We start from the raw sequence: 27,622 nt of genomic DNA on the forward strand, positions 1-27,622 counted from the left end.
ATATCAATTCCGAGGTAGAGCGAATTAGATATTAAAGGACATTTGTAGCTCGAATGATATATATGAATCACGGTGATGTGATAATTATTCATGTACTATGATAAATAGAGCTTACAATGTTTGTTGTGATTTTAATTTATTTCATCAAGACATGGTCTTCCTCCAGAATTATTTTTCCGAAAATTCTTATCACGTATTTGTTTTTTACAAAGTTCTGAAAAATTTTCTAGATGAGAGATTTTGTCCCAGACCGGTGCATAGTACTGCTAATAAAGATGTAAAGTACATTAAATTGCCTTTCCTTGGTCATAGGAGCTACTTGGCACGAAAAAAGTACTTAAGCATAGTTTTCCTCAAGTTAGTTTCAGATTGGTTTTTACTAACCCTTTTACTGTAAGATCACTTTTGAGGGAGAAGCCTGCTCTTCCTGTGGACCTTAATTCGAGTGTCGTTTATTTGTTTACCTGTTCGCAGTGTGGTCTGCGATACGTGGGATCCAGTTCCCGCTGGCTCAGACACAGAATTTTGGAACACAGAGGTCTCTCTGTTAGAACTAGGTTTCCTCTTTCTAAACCACCTTTTTCTGCCATAAGGGAACACAGTTTAGCACAGGACCATTCTTTCACTCACCTGCATTTTAGAGTACTGTCTTTTTGCTCAAATAGACCGGACCTTTTAATTTCAGAGTCACTGTTTATTAAGAGGATGAAACCGGAATTGAACAACAACTCGTCCGGTATTCAACTAGCCATTTTATTTTTGAGTGTAGTAATTTGTTTACCTTTCATGTTATTTTTATTTCTGTTTTTGTATGTGTTGCGTTTATTTGTTATTTTTATGTCTGTTTTTGTATGTGTTGCGTTTATTTAAGTTTTTTCGTAATCTTAGATTTTTAGTTTGTATGTGACGTTCGTTTTATTTTATGTTATTATGTAAGCTTTTAGTAAGACAATTAATTTTAATGTAATTTTTAGTGATTTCTCATCCTTGTTATTTTTTCAGCCTGAAGACGAGGTTTTAAACCTCTAAAGCTCGTAAAATAAAGAATGTTCTTCCTGGTCTTGGCATTATTATTTATCATCAAGCTAAGATTTCTAAGTAGCCGCCTAACCACTGAGACTATATAAATACATACATATATATATATTATATATATATATATTATATATATATATATATATATATATATATATATATATATATATATATATATTTGATGAAAACGTTTCGCTCACAAATCCCGTTGCATCATCAGTCTGTGAACAATAAAAAGTAATTACATTATAAAAAGGAATTCACAAAATTACAAGCTAATATATATATTATTGTTCATAGATTGATGATACACTGGGATTTGTGTGGTAAACGTTTTTGATAGTAAATTATGGCTTTCTACTAGATGTATCATGGTACCCCCTGAAGCATTGTTATCTTGCCGACTGGAGTTTCTATATATATATATATATATATATATATATATATATATATATATATAGATATATATATATATATATATATATATATATATATATATATATATATATATTTGCTTTTTCATGTTTATAAATATAAAGCCAGAATCAACGTTTCATATCCAATTCATTCCTTATGCGTCAGGAATAACTGACGCCCAAGAGGGATTATAAGTGCTTCGCTGCCTGATATAGAAACAAGCGACAGCCATTGAGCTCTCAGGAAAGGTAAAAATTGATATCGACTCTTCTTTACATATGCCTATCGAATTCAGGCTTCTGTAACGAGAATCGATGTTAACCCACCATGATAGCTGATTGGTCAGTTTGTTACACTTGTCTGACAATGAATTTTTGTCATCACGCAAACGCGAATATTAAGCTACAAATATCATTCAATATCCAGTTTATTATGCCTCTGTTCATTATGCCTTACAAATAAATGAAAATTTGAATTGTTGAGCTCTTCGTCGCAAGCAGGATTCGAACCGTTGCTGTCTGGAACATCTATAGACAGACTGTGACTTGGATCACTGAATAGTTATTATATCACATTTTCGGTTAACTGTTTGCAAATATAAAAAGAACTACTCACTAATTACCATTCCCTTCAGTAATATATATGAGTTAGATGGATTTGCAGATATAATGGCATTTGTTTGTGAATATAAAAATGTCTTGAATACTTGTTTTTCAATTTTTTCAGTTTTTATGTTTACTTTGTTAGATGTTCTCTGTGTTTTTAGCATTGTACCTCGAAAATGTGTTGAAATAACACGAAAGCGCTCGGTACTCCTTTTGTTTTTCCTGTGGCCTTGGCTAAATATATTGTCACGCGCTATTTAGTGACATAGAAGTAAATATATATATATATATATATATATATATATATATATATATATATATATATATATATTATATATATATATATATATTGTGGAGAATTACTCATACCTGATGGCAGAAGGTTCAAGACGAGCTCAGCGTATGCAATGTTACTACAGCCAGATTCGCTTCCACAGATAGCCTTGCAAGCCTCAGGTGTCGCACAGCCTACTCTGTCTGGGTAGAGAATCCTTGCAGCCATTCCAGGCAACACAAGCAGCCATAATGGCAGGAATTTCAGGTAGGCTGCCAGGATGCAGCCACCCTTTGCGTGACTCATGTTCTTACTGGCAAGGGTTCTTTGCACAATGACCTGATGGTGAAGAAACAGTGATTCTGTCAGTGGAGATATCTGAGTTCAGCAAACTACTACTGATGTACAGATATAAATACTGTACATCAATGCATGTGGGGCATAATATTTCACGCTTATCAAAGGTATCAACACTGGGAAATTATCAAGTACTTAGAGTGCTCGGTAAGATTTTTACACGGGCAGGGCGCCTATTGGAATATAACATACATACACATTTTGTGATATAATTTTAAATGGCTTTAATCTTCTAAACAAAATGAAAACATAAATACCTGATCAGTGCACCAGTACCAGAGGGAATTAATCCTTAGGCCTATGACCATACCAGTCCATGGATAGGCACTTTTTCCAGACTCGATAGGGCGCAGGAGGTTCATATAATCGGAAGGTGGGTTGCCACACGTGTTGTTGAAGAGGTCGACTGCTTGTTGCGATGCAACTGCATAGGGAAACTGCTCTATGAGACCCTGCAGTCCACCCACTGCATTTAGAGCTGGAAATCATGGCAGGCAAAAGTTAAAAGTTGTTAGAACTCTGCATAAAAACTTTTCACGACCTCTCACTCACTTCAACCATTGCATGCATCTACACAGAGGACTGTTCATCAGCACATTGGTTCCTACAAGCTTACTGTGTCTTTCGCTTCTAACTTGCACTTCCTCTTACGTTTACTGTATAGGAGGGCTCTCCCAGTCTAAAACCGAAGGCGTTTCATCTGTCCAACAGTTTCTCAGGCATCTTTTTCTTTCTTTCTAAGACTTCTCAGTTATACTCCTTGTCGACCAACCTCTACTCTCCCATTCTATCCTGTCAGTCCATCCATAAAGTAAAAACGACCACGGGAACGGTGTCAATTTTAATGAAACTCTCTTTCATACCAAGCCATTACCTCTCCAATCGAAATATTTATACATACTCTTCGCTACCATCATGAAAACCTATAATTGTTGAGGCTTAACAGACCATTATCCACAGTACACATCTTAACACTCACAACATTGCATCTCAGCAAATTTTACTGTATCTTCTGTTTGGTCTTGTACGTTCTGTAGACTTTTTCCTTTCAAACCTCTCGCACAATCCTTTTAAGACAAATTCTTGAGCCACATAGATTGCACATCTTGGCTGAAATTGCTCTTTCTTTATGTTGTATGTCTCACATTCTTAATTCGCACCTCTATATAAACGTTTCATGTAGCGTGCTAAACAAGATTTTGCCTAGTAATTCATCTAGTTCTGTCTTGTCTCTTCAGCAAAGGTTCCTTTGGAACTTTTCCCTCATCCGTCCATAATGCCTCACGCACATCTTAGTCAGCTGAAGAATCACATTTTCATCACCAAATTTAAATATTTCCTTAACTCCAGGTACATTCCATTCTTGAATATTTTGTACCGCCTTCTTGACAAAGCACATAGATTTGGAACCGTTATCAAAGTTCCATCAAACTCCCAAACTACAACATTAGCAGTTAATGCTTATGCGGTATCACCTACTAACTTTCAAAATATCCATTCCTTGAACCTAAGACTACAATCTATGCTAAGGAAATGACTTTATTTATGCCTTTTATTCTAGAGTCTATTGGGTTGTTAAAACTTTTCTTTGTGCTCAATTCCCTACCTAATAGTTATGTTCCTCAAAATTCTTATGCTCATTTTTTGGCACATTCATATTTTCCTCTAGAATTCTTCTACCTTGTTAGTCTCTTTAACTAGCCACTGAATTTCACCGAACCTCGTTTTTCCTTCTCTAAACTCATTTCACCATTCTGCAGCCTAGAACTTCTACTGTTGCTCGGAATGTGCTGATTGTTTGTTAACGAGGAATCATTGCTATTACAAAGTACCTGTCAGTTCTTACATTTTCTGCCTTTTAAAATCTAGCAAATATTAAATCTTTCCCCTCAGCGAAAGTTACTTGTTTAACGAGATTCAGGAAGGCACCTGAGTCTTTCCTATGCCACAAAAACTATTTTCTCCAGTTGCTATTTTCTTCCTCGCTCCTTCTACTTTTGAAGGACATCATTATGAGCGTCCTTCTGTCGAGGCTCCATATTTCCAACTATCAAAATCAAGTCCTTTTCAAAAAATCTTCTCCACAAGAATCTCTTTCACACAAAAGCACTCCTGACCTGCCATCATCACCCCTTTCTCTTGAATCATTTCCCCATCCTTATCGCCCACTGAAATTGCAATTTCTCTTTTATAACAATGACAGAAAAAATTTTGGCTAACATTGTAACCCTCCTGGAAATTGCGACCACCTTTTCATTCTTCTCATACCATTATCACACTTTTGTACGCCTGCAGGTACGTGTCCCCACATGCTTTGTCAAGTACCAAAATGTAGCCCAATTTCTCTAAGAGGCCACAAAAAGTTCTGCAAAAAGCAAGGAAATACATAAGACACTTACAGACTCCCATGAGGATGAAGGCTCCAATGACCATCAGGATGATTTGCACCAGATCCGTCCAGACGACGGCTGCCAGACCGCCTGCTATGGTAAATATGGCTGCAATCGCCAGTAAAATAACGATGCTGATGTAAAGCCATTCTTCAGAGCTTTTGTTCAGTGCAAGTTGAATGAATAGCGCTCCGGCGTACAGATCAGCCTGTTATGAAATAAACAAAAGGGATTGTTAATATTTACCAAAGACAGGGATATAACGTGATAAACATCACTTTTTAGATAAGGGTATAAGTCATAAGAAAAACCCACACACACGATGTTGAAAATGAATCTTAGGTGAAAAACCTGAAACTTTTCCAAAGATTTGGGCAGTGCGAGACGATAATGAAAAACACTTAGAGATGATAATGTGGAGGCAAAAGAATAAGAGACATAGCACAAACACTCACTGATATTTTTGTGAAGATGTAAAGAATCAGAGCCAGGAAGGACAGGTACACTCTGATCCTTTGCCCTCCGAACCTTTTCCTCAGGTACTCTGGCATTGTGTAAACTCCGGAACTCATGTACACTGGCACAAACAGCCACCCTAGCAATATCAGCGTATACACAGACTGCAAAAAGAGAAAAGAAGCGGCAAACGCATTAGGCCATTGTGTTGTTCCTCCCATTGCTGAACTCTGCGAACATCACGATGTATGTTACAGAAGATATAATATGCGTCAAGAACAAACACCAAATTGAGACTGTAACAACGACAAGAAATACAGTTAATAATGGGCGGATGAGAGGAAGGAGGCATCTCTCTCTCTCTCTCCCTCCAGTAGATGTAGGGCTCGAAGGACACTCCGAAACTTACCCCTTGTTCAAAGCCTGCCACGGCAATGCCAGAAGCCGCCCCTGCTCCTGCCAAGCCTATGAAGTGACCTGACCCAATGTTGCTGGCAAAAAGGGACGCTCCCACCTGAAACGAACGGAAATTAATAAGCGTCAGAGATATCTAAGAATGAATTAGTTCGAAGCACAAAATAATTTACTTTGGTGAACTTATGGCAAAATAGTATCTCAGGTATCATTAATGTATAATTTGTTTTATAACAGTGATTAAGTTCTGTGGTTTGCAGGTAATTCTTGATTCCTTGAAAAAATGAGTTATCAAACTGGGATGGAAAATAATACATATTTTCTTGAATGTAGTGTGTAGCCCTCTGACAAATAGTTTCATATCCAACTGACTTTAATAAAAAGAGATCCAACATTACACGACTGATAAGCAGAAAGAATCTAAATTAAATATATAGGTAACGATAGACGCGGTGTGGTTTTTCATTCTGAATTCTTAATCAGCCCACTAAACAAGAAAGGGCAAAACAAGAAAATAATTTTTTGCCGTGATTTTTACGTGACTGCACTGAATGAGTCCTGACCCACAACAGTTCCGACCTTACAATTTTCGAGAAAAAGCGGAATTGGTTTTGGGATTTCAAAAGAACAAACATTATGTACTGTGCCTCTGAGGTTAACAATATATTATGCTTTTACATATGAGAAGACTTTTGATTATCATTCGTAGGCAGGGAGGGAATCCCATTTCTTGGAAAGTGCAGTTGCCCTATAAATGAGACAAAGAACATTGACACGTTTGACGGTTTTCCGTCTGAGAACACTTTCTACCTCTGACAATAATTAATTATATATCTGTCTGGGAACTTCTAGCAGCTCGGTGTACATAATTATGATGTTCTGGTTAGAGATGCTGTGAAACTCGACGAGTGATTCTCCGTTTAAAACGCGGTCATTCTAAATAGGAATCTCGACATAAGAAAGGTTTAAGTAAACATTTGGGAGAAGCGAGGCTTTCGTATTAGTCAAGAATGGGGGCGGTGCAGCGAACCCAAATTTACCTACGGGTATCCAGTGCATATCCCTCGAAGCTAAGAAGTAGCTGGAAACGCTTCCTTGGTTGCGCCTTGACACCTGAAAGAAACAGAAGAAAGTGTTATTCAAATATGCATTGAACAAATTTGGGAAATTCATATTGGACAATTATCAATAAAAAGAATCATGAAAGTGCCAAATACTTGAGGTTTCATCTGTTTTGGAAAAAGAAATTTTTTCTTTGGTAGCTTTCAAGGAATAAGGCCTCCATAATTACTATAATAACTGCTCTCTTTTTTAAGATGTTCTCGTTTTGCTTTATTTATTTGTTAGTAGGTCGTGAGCACAAGGAAAATACTTGTGTCTGGAGGGTCTTGAGATTACGAAAACCATTTGGCCAGTGGGTGAGAAGTTGCTGGAAATAGCTACTGTTTTGGCTGTGGCTCTCAAGCGAAGTTGCCTTTTCATTTCAACACTTTTCAGTCTCATTACTTGGCTTCCCTCCACACATAAACACCCCAGCCCCCGCTCCAGTCTCTATCTCTCTCAAACACGTACATGCACTTTTCATAAAACATTATGGAAACTCTCCATTTCTAAAACATGAAAGTAATATATATATATATATATATATATATATATATATATATATATATATATATATATATATATATATATCTTTCACATACTAAGCCACAAATCCCAATACACATAATGTATGTATATAATATATATATATATATATATATATATATATATATATATATATATATATATATATATATATATATATGCACATTTAAAATTCACAAAAAAAACACTACACTGCTAAGACAATTACCATCGTAGGGTTTCTTTTTGTGAATTTTAAATGTATGTTGGATATTAGGATGAGTCTTTTTATTTTATATATATATATATATATATATATAATATATATATATATATATATATACTATATATATATATTATATAATGTAAGTTTGGAATGCAAATATAATTGTGGTAATATGATTAATTCACCTTAGGACCTGTGTATCATGTTATAAAATGTCTGTTTTCTGTGTTCAGATTCCCAAATTTAAAGATAACATGTGCTAAGTAATCCCACTTTTCATTTTGAAGTACGTAAGACACAGAGAGAGTGAAAGCTCATAAGCCTTTTGAAGAGGGTTGTTGTCACACTTTGAGAATGTCTTAGCTAAGCTGATTTCTTTATCAGCGCAAATAAGCGTAAGACCCCCCAGGCCGCAATGTTATCCAACCCCTTGAAAATAGATGAGTTAATCTAGTTTTTTATCATCCCGGTCGAGCCTGTAAAGGAACAAGAGAGCCTTATTCATAGACATATGTGAACGCAGTCAAAGAGGCCCTGTATTAGGTACCCCTATAGAGATGATGTAGTGTTTTCGTTTTTTGCTAACCGCCCCATATGGTATATACACTTAAGGGGATAGAGAATTTTTTTATTCACTTTAGAGACATAGCGGCGTGCGCTATAGAGTTAAAGATTGCTCTCTCTCTCTCAAAAAAAATCTCTCTCTCTCTCGCTTGCTCGGCTGCGAGGCTGTTTCAGTAACTTAACGTAACGAGCTGGTCACTCATTTCTTAGTAAAAATGTGTTGTTTGTGGAATCTGAACATAGTATTATTTCTGTTAAATTTGTGAAGGCGCCCATGAAAATAGTGAAAAAGTGTAAAATTGTAACAGGCCTTTTGATTGAAGCTGCAGCTGTGTATAAGGTATTTTTACAAACGTTTTGAAGTGCACTTAGAGGTTTTATCATTTTTTTTGTAAATATTTATCTTTTGCTTTGTTCTTTTGACATATCCAAATTTTATATGCTTAATGTTTTTACTGTCAATGCTTTAATTGTTTTCATATTATGCATTATGTTTTTGCATTGTCTTTATTTTGTTTAATTAGTTTGAATAATAATCTAATGTGTAAATTTTGAATCTTACACTTGTGAATTAACTTGCATTAAATTAAATTTAATTTCAAATTTAATTATTGCTTTATGATTTAATTTAATTAATTTCCTTGATAAACTTTGATTTAATTTTTCTTAATAATTAATTCAAGAATTAATTAAACTTTTGTTTTCAAATAATAACAATTTCCCTGAGATTGTGAATTTCACTTATTAATTTTTAATTTAGATATAAAATTTTGTATTTAAAATTTATATGAGTATTTTATTTTAACCACCAGTACTATATTTTATTTTTGTTTAGGTAGAAATATAGAGTGATAATTGTGACGTTTCCCACAAATAAAACAGAATCAGGGAAATACTTAGATTTTAAATTTACAGGAGTGATGCCCTTTAATTAAGATTACCTCACACCTATTTTAATGAACTGATTGTTTTCTTGACTGTTCAATTAAGAAAAAGGGATCACTCTTACCTTTAGAATATTCAGTCGTTTAGTATTTGTGATGGGGGGTCAGTACAAAGGGTGTCCCAGACCCAGGAATAAAAGGGTCTCTTGTACTAGCAAGTACAAATGGTAAGTGTAGTAACCAGATACTTGGCAATTTGGGTTAACAAATATTAATGGTGTCCAGACACAGATCTTTGACTATTTCGTGCACCAAGTATTAATGGTATCCAGACCCAGATACTCTTGCCCACTTCGTCACAATATATATATCACGCACACACACATACATGCATATATATATTATATTATATATATATATATATATATATATATATATGAATAATTATCACTTCACCGTGATTCATATAAATCAGTCAAGCTACAAATGTCTTTTAATATCTAATTCGCTCTACCTCAGAATTGATATATTTTCATATATGTACCGAAGGGGAATTTTTAGTTGATAATAATTTTTTGTTCCCTCATGGGAACGAACCATCGTCCAGCGGACAGGCATGAAATCAAGGCGAATTAGATATTAAAAGACATTTGTAGCTCGAATGATATATATATACTATATATATATATTATATATATATATATATATATATATATGAATACTTATCACATCACCGTGATTCATATAAATCATTCGAGCTACAAATGTCCTTTAATATCTAATTCGCTCTACCTCGGAATTGATATATTTTCATACATTTAACGAAGGGAAATTTTTAGTTGATAATAATTCGTCCCCCCATGGGATCGAACCACCGTCCAGTGGACGGGAAACGAAATCAGAATGTCACTGTCCGTTCTGATTTCGTTTCCCGTCCACTGGACGGTGGTTCGATCCCATGGGGGGACGAAATTATTATCAACTAAAAATTCCCCTTCGTTAAATGTATGAAAATATATCAATTCCGAGGTAGAGCGAATTAGATATTAAAGGACATTTGTAGCTCGAATGCATAAGATGATATATATATATATATATATATATATATATATATATATATATATATATATAAGTCATATCACATTACCGTGATTCATATACATACACCGAGCTACGATGTCCTTTAATATCTAATTCGCTCTACTCGGATTAATATATATATATATATATATATATATATATATATATATATATATATATATATATATATATATATATATATATATATATATATATAAATGCGAGCGCGAGTATGTATGAGTTTGACTTATCCTGAAGCTCGCATTGACATGGTTTAGTCGAGGGGCCAGTCACCAAAATGGAGATTGACCCTACACGGTGAGCCCCTTATGAGTTTAAGCATTTGATTAGTGTATCCCACACCATAATCGGGAAGGCTCTTGAAAATCTGACCTTTCAAACTTCTCGATATTGCCATAAACAGAGCCATATATAAATCTATCTCAGTTGCACTGGGTACTCTGATTATCTGCTATGCCATATGCTTGCTTGTTTGTTGAAGTAGCCACTCAATATTTTGGTAAGATAAGCAACCATGAGGCAATGTGCTTTGTGACAGTATGTATATAGGAGAATAAAATATATTTACATTTAAACTGATTTTATCATATGCAAAACAACTCTTCCTCCTAGTTTACCGAAAAAGTTATATTATGTTACTCCTCAAAGATTTACCTGTAATATACAAAGTATTACAGGTAAATCATAGACATTTTTTTCAAAATTTGCACAATTTGTCAAGGATTATATACATATAAAGAAGTATTATTCCATATGAATAATAACAGTATTATTTGGTCAAAATTGAATGCTACCTCACAATCCGTAATTTCCATATTCACTAAATAAAATCAAGTAACACACCAATTATCGGTCAAGTCAACTGCGATATGATGTATAATGTTATACATTTGCATCGTGGCACATAATAACAAGAAACATAAAAAGATGAGACGCATATATATATATATTTTATATATATATATATAATATGAATATATATAATTATATATATATAATATATATCTATATATATATATATATATATATATATATATATATTAATATATATATATACACACACACACACACATATATATATATATATATATATATATATATATATATATATATATATATATACACACACACTAGTTTGCAAGACGACAAATAATACATCAGTTATTAAATATCTGTGGTTGGAGAAACTCTAAGCATCACCATTATCTGATATGTCCATCTGCTTACGCACACACATGCCAAGGTCCACACGACATGAACAAACTACATCACATTCCATTTGCTTATGACTACAAGAGCAGTTTTTCACGCACATCTGTTTGCAATTGCAGAATAGTGTACTTTGCATTGATGATGGTAGTGAATATTTTGTCATCACTACAGGATGTACTGCACCACTCGGTAGCATCATCCAGCCAAATTCGAGTGGTGATGGAAGAGATGGGTGAGTCTGCATGGCTTTTACCCAAACACATGTTTGGAAGATGGTCCTTAAAACATGTTGGCGAAAGACATCATCTGCAGGTGGTAATAATTTTATGTTCTTCCTAGCATATAGGTAATGTCTAAGTGCATTGAGATTGCTAAATTCCTGTGGATGGTAGGAAGCAATAGTGGCTGACTTTGTCATTGTAATTATTTGGTCAATTAAAGAAGTACTGATGTTATCGTTTTCGGACTGGGAGCAGATTCTTGTTAGATCAGCTTTATGAATATATGCAGCAGCATAGAAATTTTCTTCCTTTTACCATAAAAGAAGCTAGTAGTATCCCACCCACTCAAGGCATGTACTAAGGGAAGCATCCTTGCCTCAGCAGCATCTATGACATCAATGATCTGATGAATAGGGATGAAATAGTCTATTGTTTGCATGTATAGCTCCTTCAAGCCTGCTGCTGCTAAGTAATCATATACATATACACTTATCACCACAATGTCTGAGTCAGATGCCTTAATTACAACTCTTGAACATCCTTGTCTATCCTAACATCCACTGGCATCTTTCAAACTGATTCCACTTCCCATGTTCCCACCATACCTATCTGCTACCATATGTATTTCACTATAACTAGTTCCTCTCACAACAGCACTAAGGATACGGAAGGCATGCATATATATCTCCTTGCTCATTGTTGAATGGCTTATATGAGAGTGCTAGTGCCATTGCATCCACCACAGTGCCAGACTTGCTCTTCCATTCTGCTACATCTGGATGCCTCTTAGTCAGATTGTACGTTTTTTTCAAAATTCCTAAAAGTGGTGATTTATTCCCTGTTTTTAGTACAATCCTTTTACATGAGGCGTTCATAGACGCAATAGATAGAGGGTAGTTGTGCAATTCATGGTTCAAAACTTCCTTCAGTTCCACAGAGTGACCTTCTCTTTCTAGTTCCATCACCAGTCGTTTCAAGTACACTGTCTCATTCACAAGTTCATTTACCTTCCTCTTTTGTGTTATTGTCATTGTGCACGGTGGTATAGCTTTGAATGTGTGAAGATTAAATTTCTAACTTTACCAGTACGTACTCATAAACTCAGCTAATGCTCTTTTTCCATGTTTTTTTTTAACTCGAGTAAATCATCACTGATTTGTTCTGTTGCCACACTGCCATCAGCTATGGAGACAAGATGCTTTTTGCCATATACATATGGGTTAATAATGTGGCCACTCTCAATGGCTGATATAATGTGATCACGTGAGTTGCATTGTCTTTTCTTTGTTGCACGGCTGCCTTCATAATGAAACACATCTTGGGTATGCATATTTGCCATCACCCTAATTGAAGTTGATATTGCAGCTGAAAATTGTAGTCTTAAACCACCTGGTGTGTGCATTCTTGTTCATTGTTATTCCCTTTAATCCTGCTTGACGAGACCTACCTTTTGCATCACAGTTCTGCAAGCATTCCAATGCCATATCTGTCCAGATTGCATTAAATTCTCCAGAAGATCGTTTCACAGTTAAGTATCTACGTTCAAATGCCTCATAAATATCAGGAGCCTTAGTTTGGGAAAGTTATGTATGGTTCAGGTTTGAAAGAACTGTTTGTCTTCAGCAATGCACTGAAAGAGGGCACAGTAGAAAAAGTCCTCTCTGGTAAAGGATACTATCAAGCAATTAACGCCCACATCCCACATGCTTATGGATGAGGCGCTGGAAGCCCTTGGGTTTAATGCAATGGCTGAAATGTCCTCACTGGGCAGTGAACTAAAGAGGGTGCACAAACTTCAAAAACTTCTACCACATTTTCAAATTTTTATAGACCAGTTTGACTCTTGTAAAAAGTACAGCAAGACCTACCAGTTTTGGTGTAACTACTTATATATGATAGAAATCGTACTGTCATACATTCATGCAGAGAGTGGTGAATGGCAGGAGCACTTATCAGCATCTGCAGAAATGGCTGAGTATATAGCAGCTGCTGATCATACCAAATACGTTAAAGCATTTGGTGTATGATCAGCAGCTGCTATATACTCAGCCATTTCTGCAGATGCTGATAAGTGCTCCTGCCATTCACCACTCTCTGCATGAATGTATGACAGTAGGATTTCTATCATATATAAGTAGTTACACCAAAACTGGTAGGTCTTGCTGTACTTTTTACAAGAGTCAAACTGATCTATAAAAATTTGAAAATGTGGTAGAAGTTTTTGAAGTTTGTGCACCCTCTTTAGTTCACTGCCCAGTGAGGACATTTCTGCCATTGCATCCACACTGATTCCTTCTTGAATCACCCAATGTTCAAATGCATTAAACCCAAGGGCTTCCAGCGCCTCATCCATAAGCATGTGGGCGTTAATTGCATGATAGTATCCTTTACCGGAGAGGACTTTTTCTGCTGTGCCCTCTTTCAGTACATTGCTGAAGACAAACAGTTCTTTCAAACCTGAACCATACATAACCTTCCCAATTGCTCCTAGATAGTTTGTTAAAAAATGGAAGCCCCTAGCCTAAGAATCTTGGTTTCGTATTCATCTGGTGCATTTTTGCGGTGTGTAAATAAACTCATAAATAGTTTCATCTTTGGTGATAACAGTATGTCTCCTCCCCACCTTTTTGCTGGTTTTCATGCATATTTTCACTGCTTCTGCTACAACTGCTGGTTGAGTTGGTGAACTGGGTATGAAAGGGCAGTGCCCAATTGCTGTAACTGGAATGTGTTTATGATTCAGCATAGCATGAAACACTTTCCATCCGGGCAATCAACTTCTACCTCACGATGTTTACTAGGACAAAGTCGGAGTAACTTCGAGCAGAGATTAATGCTTTGGGTATCTGACTGTGAACCCTGCAAGAATTCCAATATCATGTTGATGGCCTTTTCTGGGAACAGCTCACGCTTCAACTGCTTTACAAAATGGACTGTGTTTATTGACATTATAGAAGTGTCATAATACTCTGTGTGTGGTACGCTTGTGTCGTATATCTATAGGCACCTTGCCAAATGCATGCCCTTCCAGCAACCCTGGCTGGTACATAACCATGCTTGTCATATGCATACTAGAACCATCAAGTGTACATTTAGAGAAATCTAAATTATCAGTCGCAAAGTGAGTGAACTTACCTGAAACTATATTTGCAGGAATAAATATATATTTTCATCATTTGTTTGTTCATCAACTTCAGCCTCTACAGTTGCTAAGAAACTTTGGAGCTCACTGTAACTAATACACAATCCTAACCGACTAAGCATAGTTATGATATGTTAGCTCCTAGTTTTATGATACTCATATACAGCTAAACCAACATGCTTGGGTGTATGCAAACCAGTTACGGTAGACACAATGTCTTGTGAGATGTTTAAAACACTTTCATGAATATCTTGAGGATTAACAAGAAGTTCATTTTTACCTACATTATCTGGCATTGCATCAGAAAGAAATGTAACTAAATTACAAAGACTGGGTGGAATTATGGCCACTGATTGGTCATAAGAGACTTCATAGGAATCTAATCTACTCTTTTTGTATTGTGTTTTCATATCCCTTATAATCTGATTTAATTTTTAGTCATGAGAGAAAACAGTATTATTTAAAAGCATACTATACTATTTATAATGCTTCGTGTAAGTTCTGCTACATGAATATTGTTGAGGTTGTGCCAAGTTTTATGCAAATATCAAACTTGACCGATAGTTTAGATTAATAAGTGTTTTTTTATATATAATTTCTACTAAATTTAGCAAATTTGGGTAAATTTTTCTTATCCTAGCTATGATATTTTATGGATTGCAGCTTGATTATTTAACTAAGATGTAGGAATTTTTCGGTAAATTTTCCCAATGTCATCTTTTGTTTCATTTAAAAAGGGATCCAAAAGCTTATAGATGTCATATTTTGGTATATCATTTCCATCTTTAATGTGTCAAGGTCATTTTACCAGAATAATACGTGAAAGTATAAACAACCAATCATATGGCAGAAGATTTAATGAGATTGGCCAACACGAATAAGATAGATTAATATAGAGAGCTATTTATGGCAATATTGAGGTGTTCGAAGGGCCAGATTTTTAAGAAACGTCCCGATGATGGTGTGCTATATATTAATCTATCTTATAAATGCATCAAAACGTAAGGGGCTCACCGTGTAGGGTGAATCCCATATTTTAACAAAGAACATTCACTTTTGTCTCCGTGAGAGCTAATGCTGATATCTATTATTTCAAGGAATGTCATTGCTCACCACATCCGTCTATCAACTATAGTTCAAAAAAAGTGTAATTTAAATATATAACATACATACACATATAAACACACCTGCCATACTACCCGTGCTAAGCAGACTAGATGATGAATCTAAAGCAGACCACATAAAGTATTGGTTCGGATTCTGGTAACCACAGATAATTTAACTGGTCTTATTCAAAGGAAGCACCCGGTCCACATTTCAAGTTCAGGCCTTTGGCATTCAGGAAATGAATAGAAAAGGATCTAGTGGAAAGTCATCTGAGCCTTGACGTAATGGAGATGAACGGCCCAGCAGTAATGCGTAAGATGTGAAGCAAATCAGCATAAAGTATCTTCTAGAACCGTATAACAATTGGCGATGAAAGGTGGCTTTCTAGGAAGACCGCTTTCACTCCCCTCTCTCTTTCTCTCATCACAATTATATATATATATATATATATATATATATAGATATATATAATTATATATATATATTATATATATATATATATATATATATATATATATATATATAATATATAATATATATATATATATATAATATATATATATATATATATATATACATATGTCCATGATATGTAATCTTTATTTTGAGTTTTTCCACCAGAGTCTCCCTAAATTTTACATTTTCTCCTCTCACGTCCGCCATTTTTCGCTCTCTCTCTCTCTCTCTCTCTTTCCCCGTAAATTTCGTGCTCCAGAAATATTGGTTCCTTGTAGTGCTTGCGGAACCCGCCCAAGGACATACCAGTTGAACTGCAAGGTCTAACCGAGATATCTGGAATAACTTGCGCACGCTCAAGTGCTCAAACTCCTTCAAACCCGTACACAAAGGAGGCGGGGTGGGGTAAGGAAGGGCAGCAGAGAGAGAGAGAGAGAGAGAGAGATAGAGAGAGATCTACACAGCACAACGAGATAGGCTTGCTGGAATGGGGCATCTACCGAAAGAGTTTGGCCGTGGTTTGGCGGGCCAGGCCTTCTCTTAAGGAGTCTCAATGACTTGCTCCTTCGCGGATTTTTTTTTTTCTTTTTTTATACTTTGTTACTTTCAAAATAGTTGACAGAGAAAGTTGAAAGTAGAGTTGTTTGCATCTCGTGGTTTACGTTGATTTCATTTTTGTTTGACTGTGTCGAAGTCTGAGAGAGAGAGACAGAGACAGACAGACAGACAGAGAGAGTTGTTTTTAAGCTAGTTCAGATGTATAAATCTCGAGATAAGTTGAAGTTTTGATAAAGACTGGATGAAATACATAAATGAAACAAATTCGGCATAGAAAGAAACATAATGCAAACGTTTAAATATAAATAATTTTATTTCAAAATGAAAGAAATTATATATTTATATATATGTATATATATATATATGAATATAATGTATATATATATATATATATATATATATATATATATATATATATATATATATATATCCAAAAAAAGAATATTAGGGCAAAGCACTGTGACTCTCACAAGAGCAGCCAAGAGAGGTCAGCATTGCGTCTCTTGAATGGCGGGAGCATCAGTGTCTGTGGTGCAGTAAGTTACATTTTAATGATCAACATAATTTGTTTGACTGATTGGACGGCTATAATGATAATGCACACGTTTGAATGACATACGAAACTGATGTATAGATGCATGCTAGACCATAGATCAGAGGTGGCCAAACAGTCGATCACTGTCTACCAGTCGACAGCGGCCACTTGTTTGGTCGGTCGCCGTTCCCCCACAACCCTATATGGACAAACAAAAACAAGCATATGTATATATATATATATATATATATATATATATATATATATATATATATATATATACACACACATACATACATGCATATATATGTGAGTGTATGTATATATACGTATAAGTGAGGCAATTGTACTCATGTTTTATCGTATCATGGCGGTATTTGAATTTTTTCCACCATGTAATAATATGAGGTTTTGTAGTATGGTAGATCGTAAAAGATTTTCAGTCTTTAGAGTAGATCTCGGAGTCCAAAAGTCTGGTCACCCCTGCCATAGATAAATATATCGATATTTGCATATTTCCTAATTTTATGGAATTTCTCCCGGAGGTGACCCCCATCAGCCCTCAAACCACCAGGTACATAATTACTGACAACGTCAAAAAGGGCGCATGAGATTTAGGATTCAATTCTGGGGCATTTTGCTGGTGAAAGGCATAAGAACCAACTCTAGGAGCCAAATGCCTCTATCTGTTAAAAAGAATCTACGGTCTCAGGTCACATTGACAAAACCTGAGTTTGCATGCTGAAGTGACGAAATATGTGTGTGTGTGTGTGTGTGTCTGGTTGTTTGTGTGTGTGCGTGTGTATGTGTCAAAGGGAGACTGCGAAAGTTAACCAAATATGGTGAAAGTGTTAATCGATTATCTTCACACATAGAAAGACCTTTTATTGAGGAAGGAAGGGTTAAAAAAGGAATTCCAACCTCAGATCTGATTGTCTCTTTCTTCGATCTTACTTTCCACCCTCTGCTAACAGGTACAGGTTTTTCGTATAGAGCACCTGTAAGACCTTAATACTCTGGGATTCCCTTTCAGCGCTGAATGAGCCCACAGGTCCTAGCGCTTGAACTTTGACCTCAATTTTATATTCCATCATATTTCATATATCTGCTGGAACATCACTTCGTTGTCGCTGGTGTTAATTTAAGCTGTGCTAAGCTCGTACTTCTCGAGCAGCCAAATAATTCTGGAGAACAATGGCCAAAGTAACGCCTGTAAGGCTTGGAGCAAATATTGACCTGACGGTCTGGGTTAGAATCGGGAACTGGAGCACAGCGATGAATAAAGCTATTACAGAAGCAGCTCGAAAGCTTAACGTGCAAATGACATCTAAGAAACGAACTCAGATTCCAAGATAAAAATTTCGGAAGGTCTACGCAGAGATAGACGTTTTCAAGTCTAAGTTTCTGAATCGACAGGTGCATATATATATATATATATATATATCATATAATATATATATATATATATTCTATATATATGTATATATATATATATATATATTATATATATATAATATATATTATATATCTGATGTTACTGCTGGTGTAGATATGGAACATAGGATATATATATATATATATCTATATATATAGATTATATATATATAGATATATATATATATATATATATTGTATATAGTATATATATATATATATATATATATATATATATATATATATTATATATATATATCTTGGTGTTACTGATGTGGTGGGATCTGGACAGTATATATATATATATATATATCTACTATTTATGGATGTATATATATATATATATATATTATATATATATATATATAAAATCTTGAGTGTTACTGCTGGTGTAGAACTGGACAGTATATATATATATATATATATATATATATATATATATATTTATATATATAAATATATATATATATATAATATATATATATATATATATATATATATATACACACACCTGTCGATTTTGAAACTTAAGACTTGAGAACGTCTATCTCTGCGTAGACCTTTCGAAATCTTTATCTTGGCATCTTAGTTTGTTTCTTAGATGTCATTTGTGCACACACACACACACACACACACACACACACACACACACACACACCACACACATATATATATAATATATTATATATATATATATATATATATATTAAAAATATATATATATATATACGGCAGCGGAATTTAGTCCTTTTCGTGGTCAAGTCGGCAGCGTGATCGCGATCGATACTCCGAATGCCGGTTCGAATGCTGGTAAGGATTTTGGAGTGACTTCATATTCTTACATTTAGACCTAAGTCCTTGTTTTGACAGGCGTAGTACTTGTATTCAAAAAGTGTAAAGAGTTCGAGAAGTCAAGAGGGCGTTGTGGTTATTAGCATATGTTCATAATTCTCCGGGAGTTGGGGTTGGGAGGGGCCGGATGGCAGTGTCATTTTCCCCACTTGAACGTGATCTCAAGCTTGAGGGAATAATGCACAGGCGAAGTGCAGACCTCCCCATTCTGTGATATATGCTGTCCAGATCCACACCAGCAGTAACACGCAAGATGATACAAAATTTCATATCGATTTCAAAAGCGGATTCAAAAGGAATAGATTAACTTACTGTTTGAGGCAACGTGAACAAGTTCACTGATGAAACGGGTGCCAGGGGCAGGTAAGAGAACAGATTGATGAGAAGCCGCCAGGTATGGAAAATAGGCGTATATGCAGACATATTCGCAGCTTTAACTACAGGATGATTTCGACTAAGAGGGTCTCAATTTGTGGACGCGTCACAAGCAAGCTTCGGAGAGTAGTAGGTTGCACAGCTCCATTAAGCTCCGTGATTCAGCAACAGAAAGACATGATGAGGAAGTAGAAACAAGTCAACATCAATAGGTAGCCCATTTATTTTGTCGGTCAGGTAATTATAATAGCGGAGATTCCCATCATAAAAAGAATAATGATACTAAAAACGATAATAAGCTTCATAAAGTTTTGTAAGGAAAGAAATAGAGCAGTATAATGGGAAGACCTAAGGCAGTATCTGAATCTTATTGATAATAAGATGCATGGTGGGATTATGAACAAGAGCATAGGAATACAAGGCGTAATTCTGAAGGTCGCTTTAATGCGAAAAGTCAAAACAAGGACTTCAAGGAAATGTTGTTTCCTGGGTCATTCCTAAAAATTTTACCAATAAAAGTCAACATAGAAAATCGTTTAAAAGCAGCAATCTACACATTCACAAACAGGATTGTGATACTCCATCCAAGTGATATTTATTAAAAAAAAAAAAAAAAAAGTGATAGAAGTCTCAACTATTTGCGAGTTAGAGTTCTGAGCTGAAGACGGATGGAATGTTATCACAAAAGAAAAAGGAGAAAAAAAAAACGGTTTTCTCTGGTAAGGCAAAATTATTTAACTTCAGCAATATGAAACATTTTCGTTTGTCCTAAACTTAATACATAGGTAACAACTATAAATTACTTCTTTATGAAACATTGTATGTAATGTGGTTAACTTTTCTTTTTTGTGGGTTTAATAACGTCCGGTGAGAGAGAGAGAGAGAGAGAGAGTAACTGGCAGATCTTGATATTACCGGTTTCAGCGTTCTCGTCATTGTTTTGATTTCTTTAATTAACTCCAGTACCTTCCAGATATTTTTTGGTCTGACTGAACACTTCGTCTTCTTACTAAAACCTTAGAAAATGAAAAAGAATGAAAAAATAAATTTGAAAATAAGAGTGGGAGGTTCTTTCTTTACCGGTTATAGTTCCTGGTGATAATGTTAGCCCATGAAAAAAGTAGACAGACTAGGTGGTTGGTTGTCTGCTATAGCTTCTGCCGGCCATGGGCCAGCACGGGCCCTTTCCAATGGCTGCTGCCTTTTGGTGTCATAATGTATTGGAAGGAACAGGACGTCTGGTGTTGACCTCTGAACTGGGCCAATCAACTAAAAAGGAATAAACCACTTTGGTTTGGAATAGTAAGTGAGGTCTACAATTGATGGTAAGGAGTTGAAGTGAATAAGAGGCCTGGTATGGACCTCTGGTTTCTAAGGGAGCAATCGAGACGAACAGCCTGTTATGATGTTGTAGAATGAGGTGGCCTTCTTTCAGAAAGAACTGTTTCGTCTTCTTCCTGGATCAGCCCGAAAACGAACAAGCCCGACTGGTTAACTGGTTTACATCAAGCCGAAGGGGTTAAGGTAAGGTAAGGGTAAGAACCTTGATGGGGACCGCTGGACTCTGACAAGCCAGCAGAGACTCTACAAACCAGCATGGGGTAGTCGTTGTTGGAAATACTCTGTATACATAATAAACAAACACAGAAACACTTAACATCATCAGTAGAAGCTGCAGCCGCATATACATATACAAGTACTCTTACAAAACCAACAACAACGATAGAAATAATAATAATTGTTATATCAGGACAGTGGGCTGCTATACGGAGCACATCCATGGCTCAGGATATGATGTGACGAAATGATAACACAGGACGTCACGCCCTTAGCACTCAGAGGACTGTATTAGACACACCTTAAGCTGAGACGATGTCCTTCAAGATGGTAATCTAAAAACCCAACAAAGGAATCTCCTTGAGAGAGGCCCACCACATCATTCTATTTTTATTGACGTTGCAACTCTATCTTCTCTGAGCAACAGCAGAATCGAAGCTTTCCCCTGGTGTCATTTTCATTCTAAAATATATTGTCTACGTAAGAATGTTGTTGCTCATGTCATAAATCATCAATGTCGATTTGATAACATGCAAACTCAATCATAGATGACTTGGCACATGTATGACAAAGCAGTTGTCGGTCAATATTTGTCAAAGCATTATTCAAGTTCCTAAAACCGCCCCGAACTGACTGTGACGGCGAGAGGAGATACGGTCAGCGTGTTTCTAACAATCGCAAAGGAAGTTTAGGGGATATTTTGATGCGGTATGGTCAATGCATTCTGGGTGCTGAAGTATGATAAAAGAAAGCGCAGTTTCCGGAAGAGTTACAAGTGTTACTTTAAAATCATGACAATAATGCCTAGAGCACTCAGTGGAGGGGATTCATCTGAACGAAAGCTCCTTACTCTAAACAGGAAGCAAGTTAGAAGTCGACCTTGGCCTTCGACCTCACTACCATACAAGTGGGCAATTGCATCATCAAGTATTGTTTCGTTTTTACTTACGGACCTGTCTAACGAGCAACTTCTTGCAGTTTATTTTTGCATGTTTGAAGGAATATATGAAATTATTGATTTTTTCTTACCGAATTATTATTATTTATATTATTATATTATTTTTTTTTTTTATTATTTTTTTTTTTTTTTTTTTTTTTGTTTTTGCTCTATCACAGTCCTCCAATTCGACTGGGTGGTATTTATAGTGTGGGATTCCGGGTTGCATCCTGCCTCCTTAGGAGTCCATCACTTTTCTTACTATGTGTGCCGTTTCTAGGATCACACTCTTCTGCATGAGACCTGGAGCTACTTCAGCCTCTAGTTTTTCTAGATTCCTTTTCAGGGATCTTGGGATCGTGCCTAGTGCTCCTATGATTATGGGTACGATTTCCACTGGCATATCCCATATCCTTCTTATTTCTATTTTCAGATCTTGATACTTATCAATTTTTTCCCTCTCTTTCTCTTCAACTCTGGTGTCCCATGGTATTGCGACATCAATGAGTGATTATTATTATTATTATTATTATTATTATTATTATTATTATTATTATTATTATTATTATTATTATTATTCAGTCCAAAGACTATGGTATCATTAGGAAGAAGTAAGAGGAAGTCAAGTGAAATCAAATAAAAGTAAAAAATAAATAAATAAATAAAATAAGATAATAAATAGCTTAAGAGATAAAGAACAACGCTGTCGCCTCTATAATCACCTGCCAGGAATGTTGGGTCCGACTCGCATTTAAGTGGCCTTACTTTACCGTTCGTACTTGTGAGAAAAAAACCTTGGCACACGAGGCTCCCAAAAACTTACGGGCTTCTCCAGGAGCTGGAGCCCTTGCTGGCATAAGGCCTGGTTAATCGTAAACAACAACAGCAGACTTCCACGTGTCTGTTGGGTGCCTAGAGGTCGAAGTCGACATCTTGCCTCTCATCTAATCCCTCTCACACCTTACCGCACTTACCTGCCTTAGGGCAACGACACACCTTGACAAAACATACATAAATACATATACGCATACATACATATTTATCATTCATGATAGTGCTGCAGAAGACCCCAGCAATATCCCCCATTTGTACAAGATTCTCACGATGCATCACTCGTGTTTTTTCTTCTCTGTAAAGCGTTTGTGTCATGCATAATTAATGTGTGAAATCTCTTAAAATGGACGTCCTTTCGTTGTCATAGTGCAGACATCACTCATACCTTTGTTAGAGGGACACATAAAACACACGCAATCAAAGGGACGCCCATAATAGCCTCCTGGAAAATGACTTCGTGAAACGACAGACATGATGATCACTTTCCAGGGGACGGTCACCAATATGAAGCAACCCCGAGAGTCACGAAAAAGCATGACGAAAAGAGAACATGGTATAGAAGACAAATAGTCACTTTCAGTTGGATGCACCCACAGCTGCCGCCGTCTGAGTCCTTCAGGAAGGCTATCCAGGAAAACCAACCCACAATGTCCTGGAGGCGAGGACAACAGGCCGTTTTAGTTGCTGGCTGATCATTTCTTAACGACTGCTGCTTTTCGCTTAGCTGAAAGTGTACATATTCAGACCAAAAGAAAAGAAGGAACGTTCTCCTTATGACGTTTTTATCTTGAGATTTACTTTTCGGGGAAGTGTTTAGTTGTTCATGGCACAAATTTGTGAATATATGATTGATTCACAAACTCAATAATAGATGACTTGGCACTTAGACGCATAAATAATTGCCTGTGAATGTTCACGAAGGCTTTGTGACGGGGAGAGGAGACACGGTCGGTGGATTCCTCTCAATGGAGAAGGATGTTTCAGGATTCATTTTTTATTTCGGCAAGTGGAGAAGTCCCACCATTCAAAGGTCAATAAATGGAAGTGTGGATTCCGCAGGTGCTGGTTTAATAATGATGATAATTTTAGTAATGATTTAGAAATGAGCCGACAGTCATATAAAAGAAGGAAAATACCACGAGTATTTACTTATATGATGAGGAAGATTCTCCTTCATATTAGGAGAAAGAAGGAGAAAATTGAAGGTAGAACACGGGTACAAAATAAAAAGAAAATAAATGAAAAAACGATAAACATATATTGCACGAACACTAATAAAAATCAGATGCCGTTGGTGCAAGAAATGCCTCTGTTACAGGCAACACCGCTCCATAGAAAGGTCAGGGAATGGCAGACTGGAAGTTGGGCGTTGTTGCGTGCAAACAGAATGCGGATTGCGATGCTTTGTAAGATAAGTAACCCAGGATGGATGTTCCCAGTTGTAGTAAGTGAGTTCATGGATGAAGGTCAAGCGTAATTACTTCTAGCAAGGTCATACTGACATTACCATTGTTGGCGAAAAGGAAACTACCACGTCGACCAATCTTTCTACTAGATAAATATCAGGGAGACTGCTGACATCGAACCGGGGAAATCATATTCACACTATAGGAGCATGTAATGTATACTACATGCCGAACATTCTACAGACACAAAAAGTCAAACAAAAACACTTAGATGGTATATTTCCTAGGTGCTGGGAAATAATGTATCACTAAGAATTTTAATTAGTATATTCGGAATCATTGACACTAATGTTATCGTTATGAAGTGAATCACAGATCGGAGCATGGTATTAAGTGTATGTTAAACTATTACTATTTTCAAGATGAAGAGTCATATCACTGGTAGACAACGTAAGTAACAGATAACTGAAGCCTATAACCCCGTAGCCCCAGAACTGCGAATAAAATCAAGTATTTGGATACTGAAACTTAAGTCAAGAGAGCAATATAAACAGCTGAATCAAAGGCAGCAATAACATCAGTTTGACAGAATCTAAAATCACATCAGTTATGTAGATTGCCTTGGATGTAACTATTGTGTCTAAAAAGGTATCTTCTGATAATCTAGTCCGCAACAGATGCTCTTTCGTGGGTTTTCCACGACACCCAAAGAGAAATAAACACAAGTAATTGAAAGACCCTCGTGTACTTACGCCATATCCTGGCAACAAAAAATATGTATACGCATATGTGTGTGTAGATATAATGTATATATATTATTATCTACGGACATACATACATACACAATTATATGTGTGTGTATGTGTATAGATAGGTGGAAGAGCAGGGTGACGGATGTAATGATGAGAAGTGGCTGGATACGCGAAACTTCAAACTAGTTGAAAGAACGACTGAACATCCATCACGAGCGACCATATTGAACACAGTCGTTAAGAGACCAGAAGTCAAACAAGCTTTGAAAGTAATCTGGAATCCAAGAGGGATGACACTGCTTTACCCAACCTGGAAATCGGAGTGTGGGGGAGTTACCGAGGGAAGGTTTGGAAAATAATACACACCCCAAAGAGAACAGACGAACAAACAATAAAAAGGCTGGAATATCTGAGCGAACTCTGGGGGTCACTGCAGAATATTTCTATTTCATAATAAATGAAAGCACAAACATATATATATATATATATATATATATATATATATATATATATATATATATATATATATATATATATATATATATATATATATATACATATATAGCAGAACCCAACCGCACTTTACCTTGTCGATTGCTTATATACTTATATACTTAAATTTCTTTCATTTCTTTCCTTATTTGTTTCTTTTAGTGATGCTGTCAACCTCAGTTTAAAACTTGGTGGTATTGCTATGAAGAGGAAAAGGGAATGAATATATTGGTGACGAGAAAATAAGATAAAGGACCAAGGCGAGAAAAAAGCAAAGCAAAGTCGATCTTGATTGCAAGATATTTGGGTCAGGTTTTCCCTTGGGATTTCTTGATTTATAAAAGTAAATGTTGTGTCTCTTATTCCCTTTTTTTCCCTCCAGCCTTGAGCTGCTTCGACCTTTCCGAGTGCATCAGTTATCGCACAAACTTGTGAATGAACCTCGTCTATGACTGAACAAAGGGCTGGAGACCAATAATGATAAGAGGCATTACAGCTATATTATCTCATGTCTATTGATAGCCTTAATTGGCCTTAAGCACTAGCTGCCTTGTGAAATGATGGAATGCAAAAAAAATTAATCAGATCTAACCTCGAAAGAAACTAGAAACTCGCCTAGTCATAACACAAAACTTGTAGGAATCCGGGAAAATAGCAGCGGTGAGAGAGAGAGAGAGAGAGAGAGAGAGAGAGAGAGAGAGCCATCGCGATTTAAAAAAGATTTGTAGTCAGTCGTTGGTTTTAAAGTGAGCATACTTTCGCGGTCTTTGCTGCCGTACATTTGGTGGTTGGGGTCCTGGGTGGTTATATCTGGGGCTGCAGTAATCAAAACACGATGGAAGGGTAATTTTCTACTCTTCTTTAGCTTTACATGACGAAAGCATTAATAAAGATGATACTTTATGCTTACACGGCATTGCCAATTTGACAGTCTGTGTCTTAACCTTTGGGAATTAATGGTGTTAATCTCTCGGCCTTCAGTTGCAAATCTGACTATATTTTTTATATCTTTTGTATAACTGCTGAGTCAAACTCCAAGGACGGATAACTGTCTATCATGAATTGCCAAGTTTGGAAACATTATTTTCTCTTTCCTATGTTCTAACGAGTATGTTTCCTTGTTTATCGACTTGCTTTTCTGCATCACCTATCAGGCAACAGGTATTTAGGATGGTTATGTTACAAAAATAAAGATTAAAATGATGCAGAATAAAAAATATATATCCCTTTATATCCACTCATCTATTTCCTCTGTTCATTAACTGGAAACTTATGCTACGGAAAGAGGAAAAACGCAGAAATAAGACAAGGATTAAGGTACACTTAAATATACGATGTAATATTCTGAGGGATTCCCCAGCACCACAAGGCTTCTCTAGTAAAAACAGATGGTTTTTGTTGTT

General features: G+C 35.9%; 1 protein-coding gene across 3 annotated transcripts in view; it reads right to left on the reverse strand.

Annotated features, from left to right (window-relative positions):
• Nucleotides 1–27,622, reverse strand: part of LOC135215306 (sodium/glucose cotransporter 4-like) — a 118,382-nt gene that overhangs the window by 21,700 nt on the left and 69,060 nt on the right. For 2 of the 3 annotated variants that reach the window (XM_064249866.1, XM_064249865.1), the window contains exons 2-7: nucleotides 6,993–7,061; nucleotides 5,944–6,048; nucleotides 5,534–5,698; nucleotides 5,088–5,286; nucleotides 2,946–3,166; nucleotides 2,427–2,670 (exon numbers count right to left, since the gene is read on the reverse strand). In XM_064249866.1, the coding sequence (XP_064105936.1) occupies nucleotides 2,427–2,670; nucleotides 2,946–3,166; nucleotides 5,088–5,286; nucleotides 5,534–5,698; nucleotides 5,944–6,048; nucleotides 6,993–7,007 (949 nt within the window). In that variant the 5' untranslated portion in view covers nucleotides 7,008–7,061. Of the gene's footprint in view, nucleotides 1–2,426; nucleotides 2,671–2,945; nucleotides 3,167–5,087; nucleotides 5,287–5,533; nucleotides 5,699–5,943; nucleotides 6,049–6,988; nucleotides 7,062–27,622 lie in introns of all 3 variants that reach the window. The other variant, XM_064249867.1, reaches the window with a different exon arrangement.

The sequence above is a fragment of the Macrobrachium nipponense genome, chromosome 5 (genome assembly GCF_015104395.2).
Source record: "Macrobrachium nipponense isolate FS-2020 chromosome 5, ASM1510439v2, whole genome shotgun sequence".
NCBI classification, from domain to species: domain Eukaryota; kingdom Metazoa; phylum Arthropoda; class Malacostraca; order Decapoda; family Palaemonidae; genus Macrobrachium; species Macrobrachium nipponense.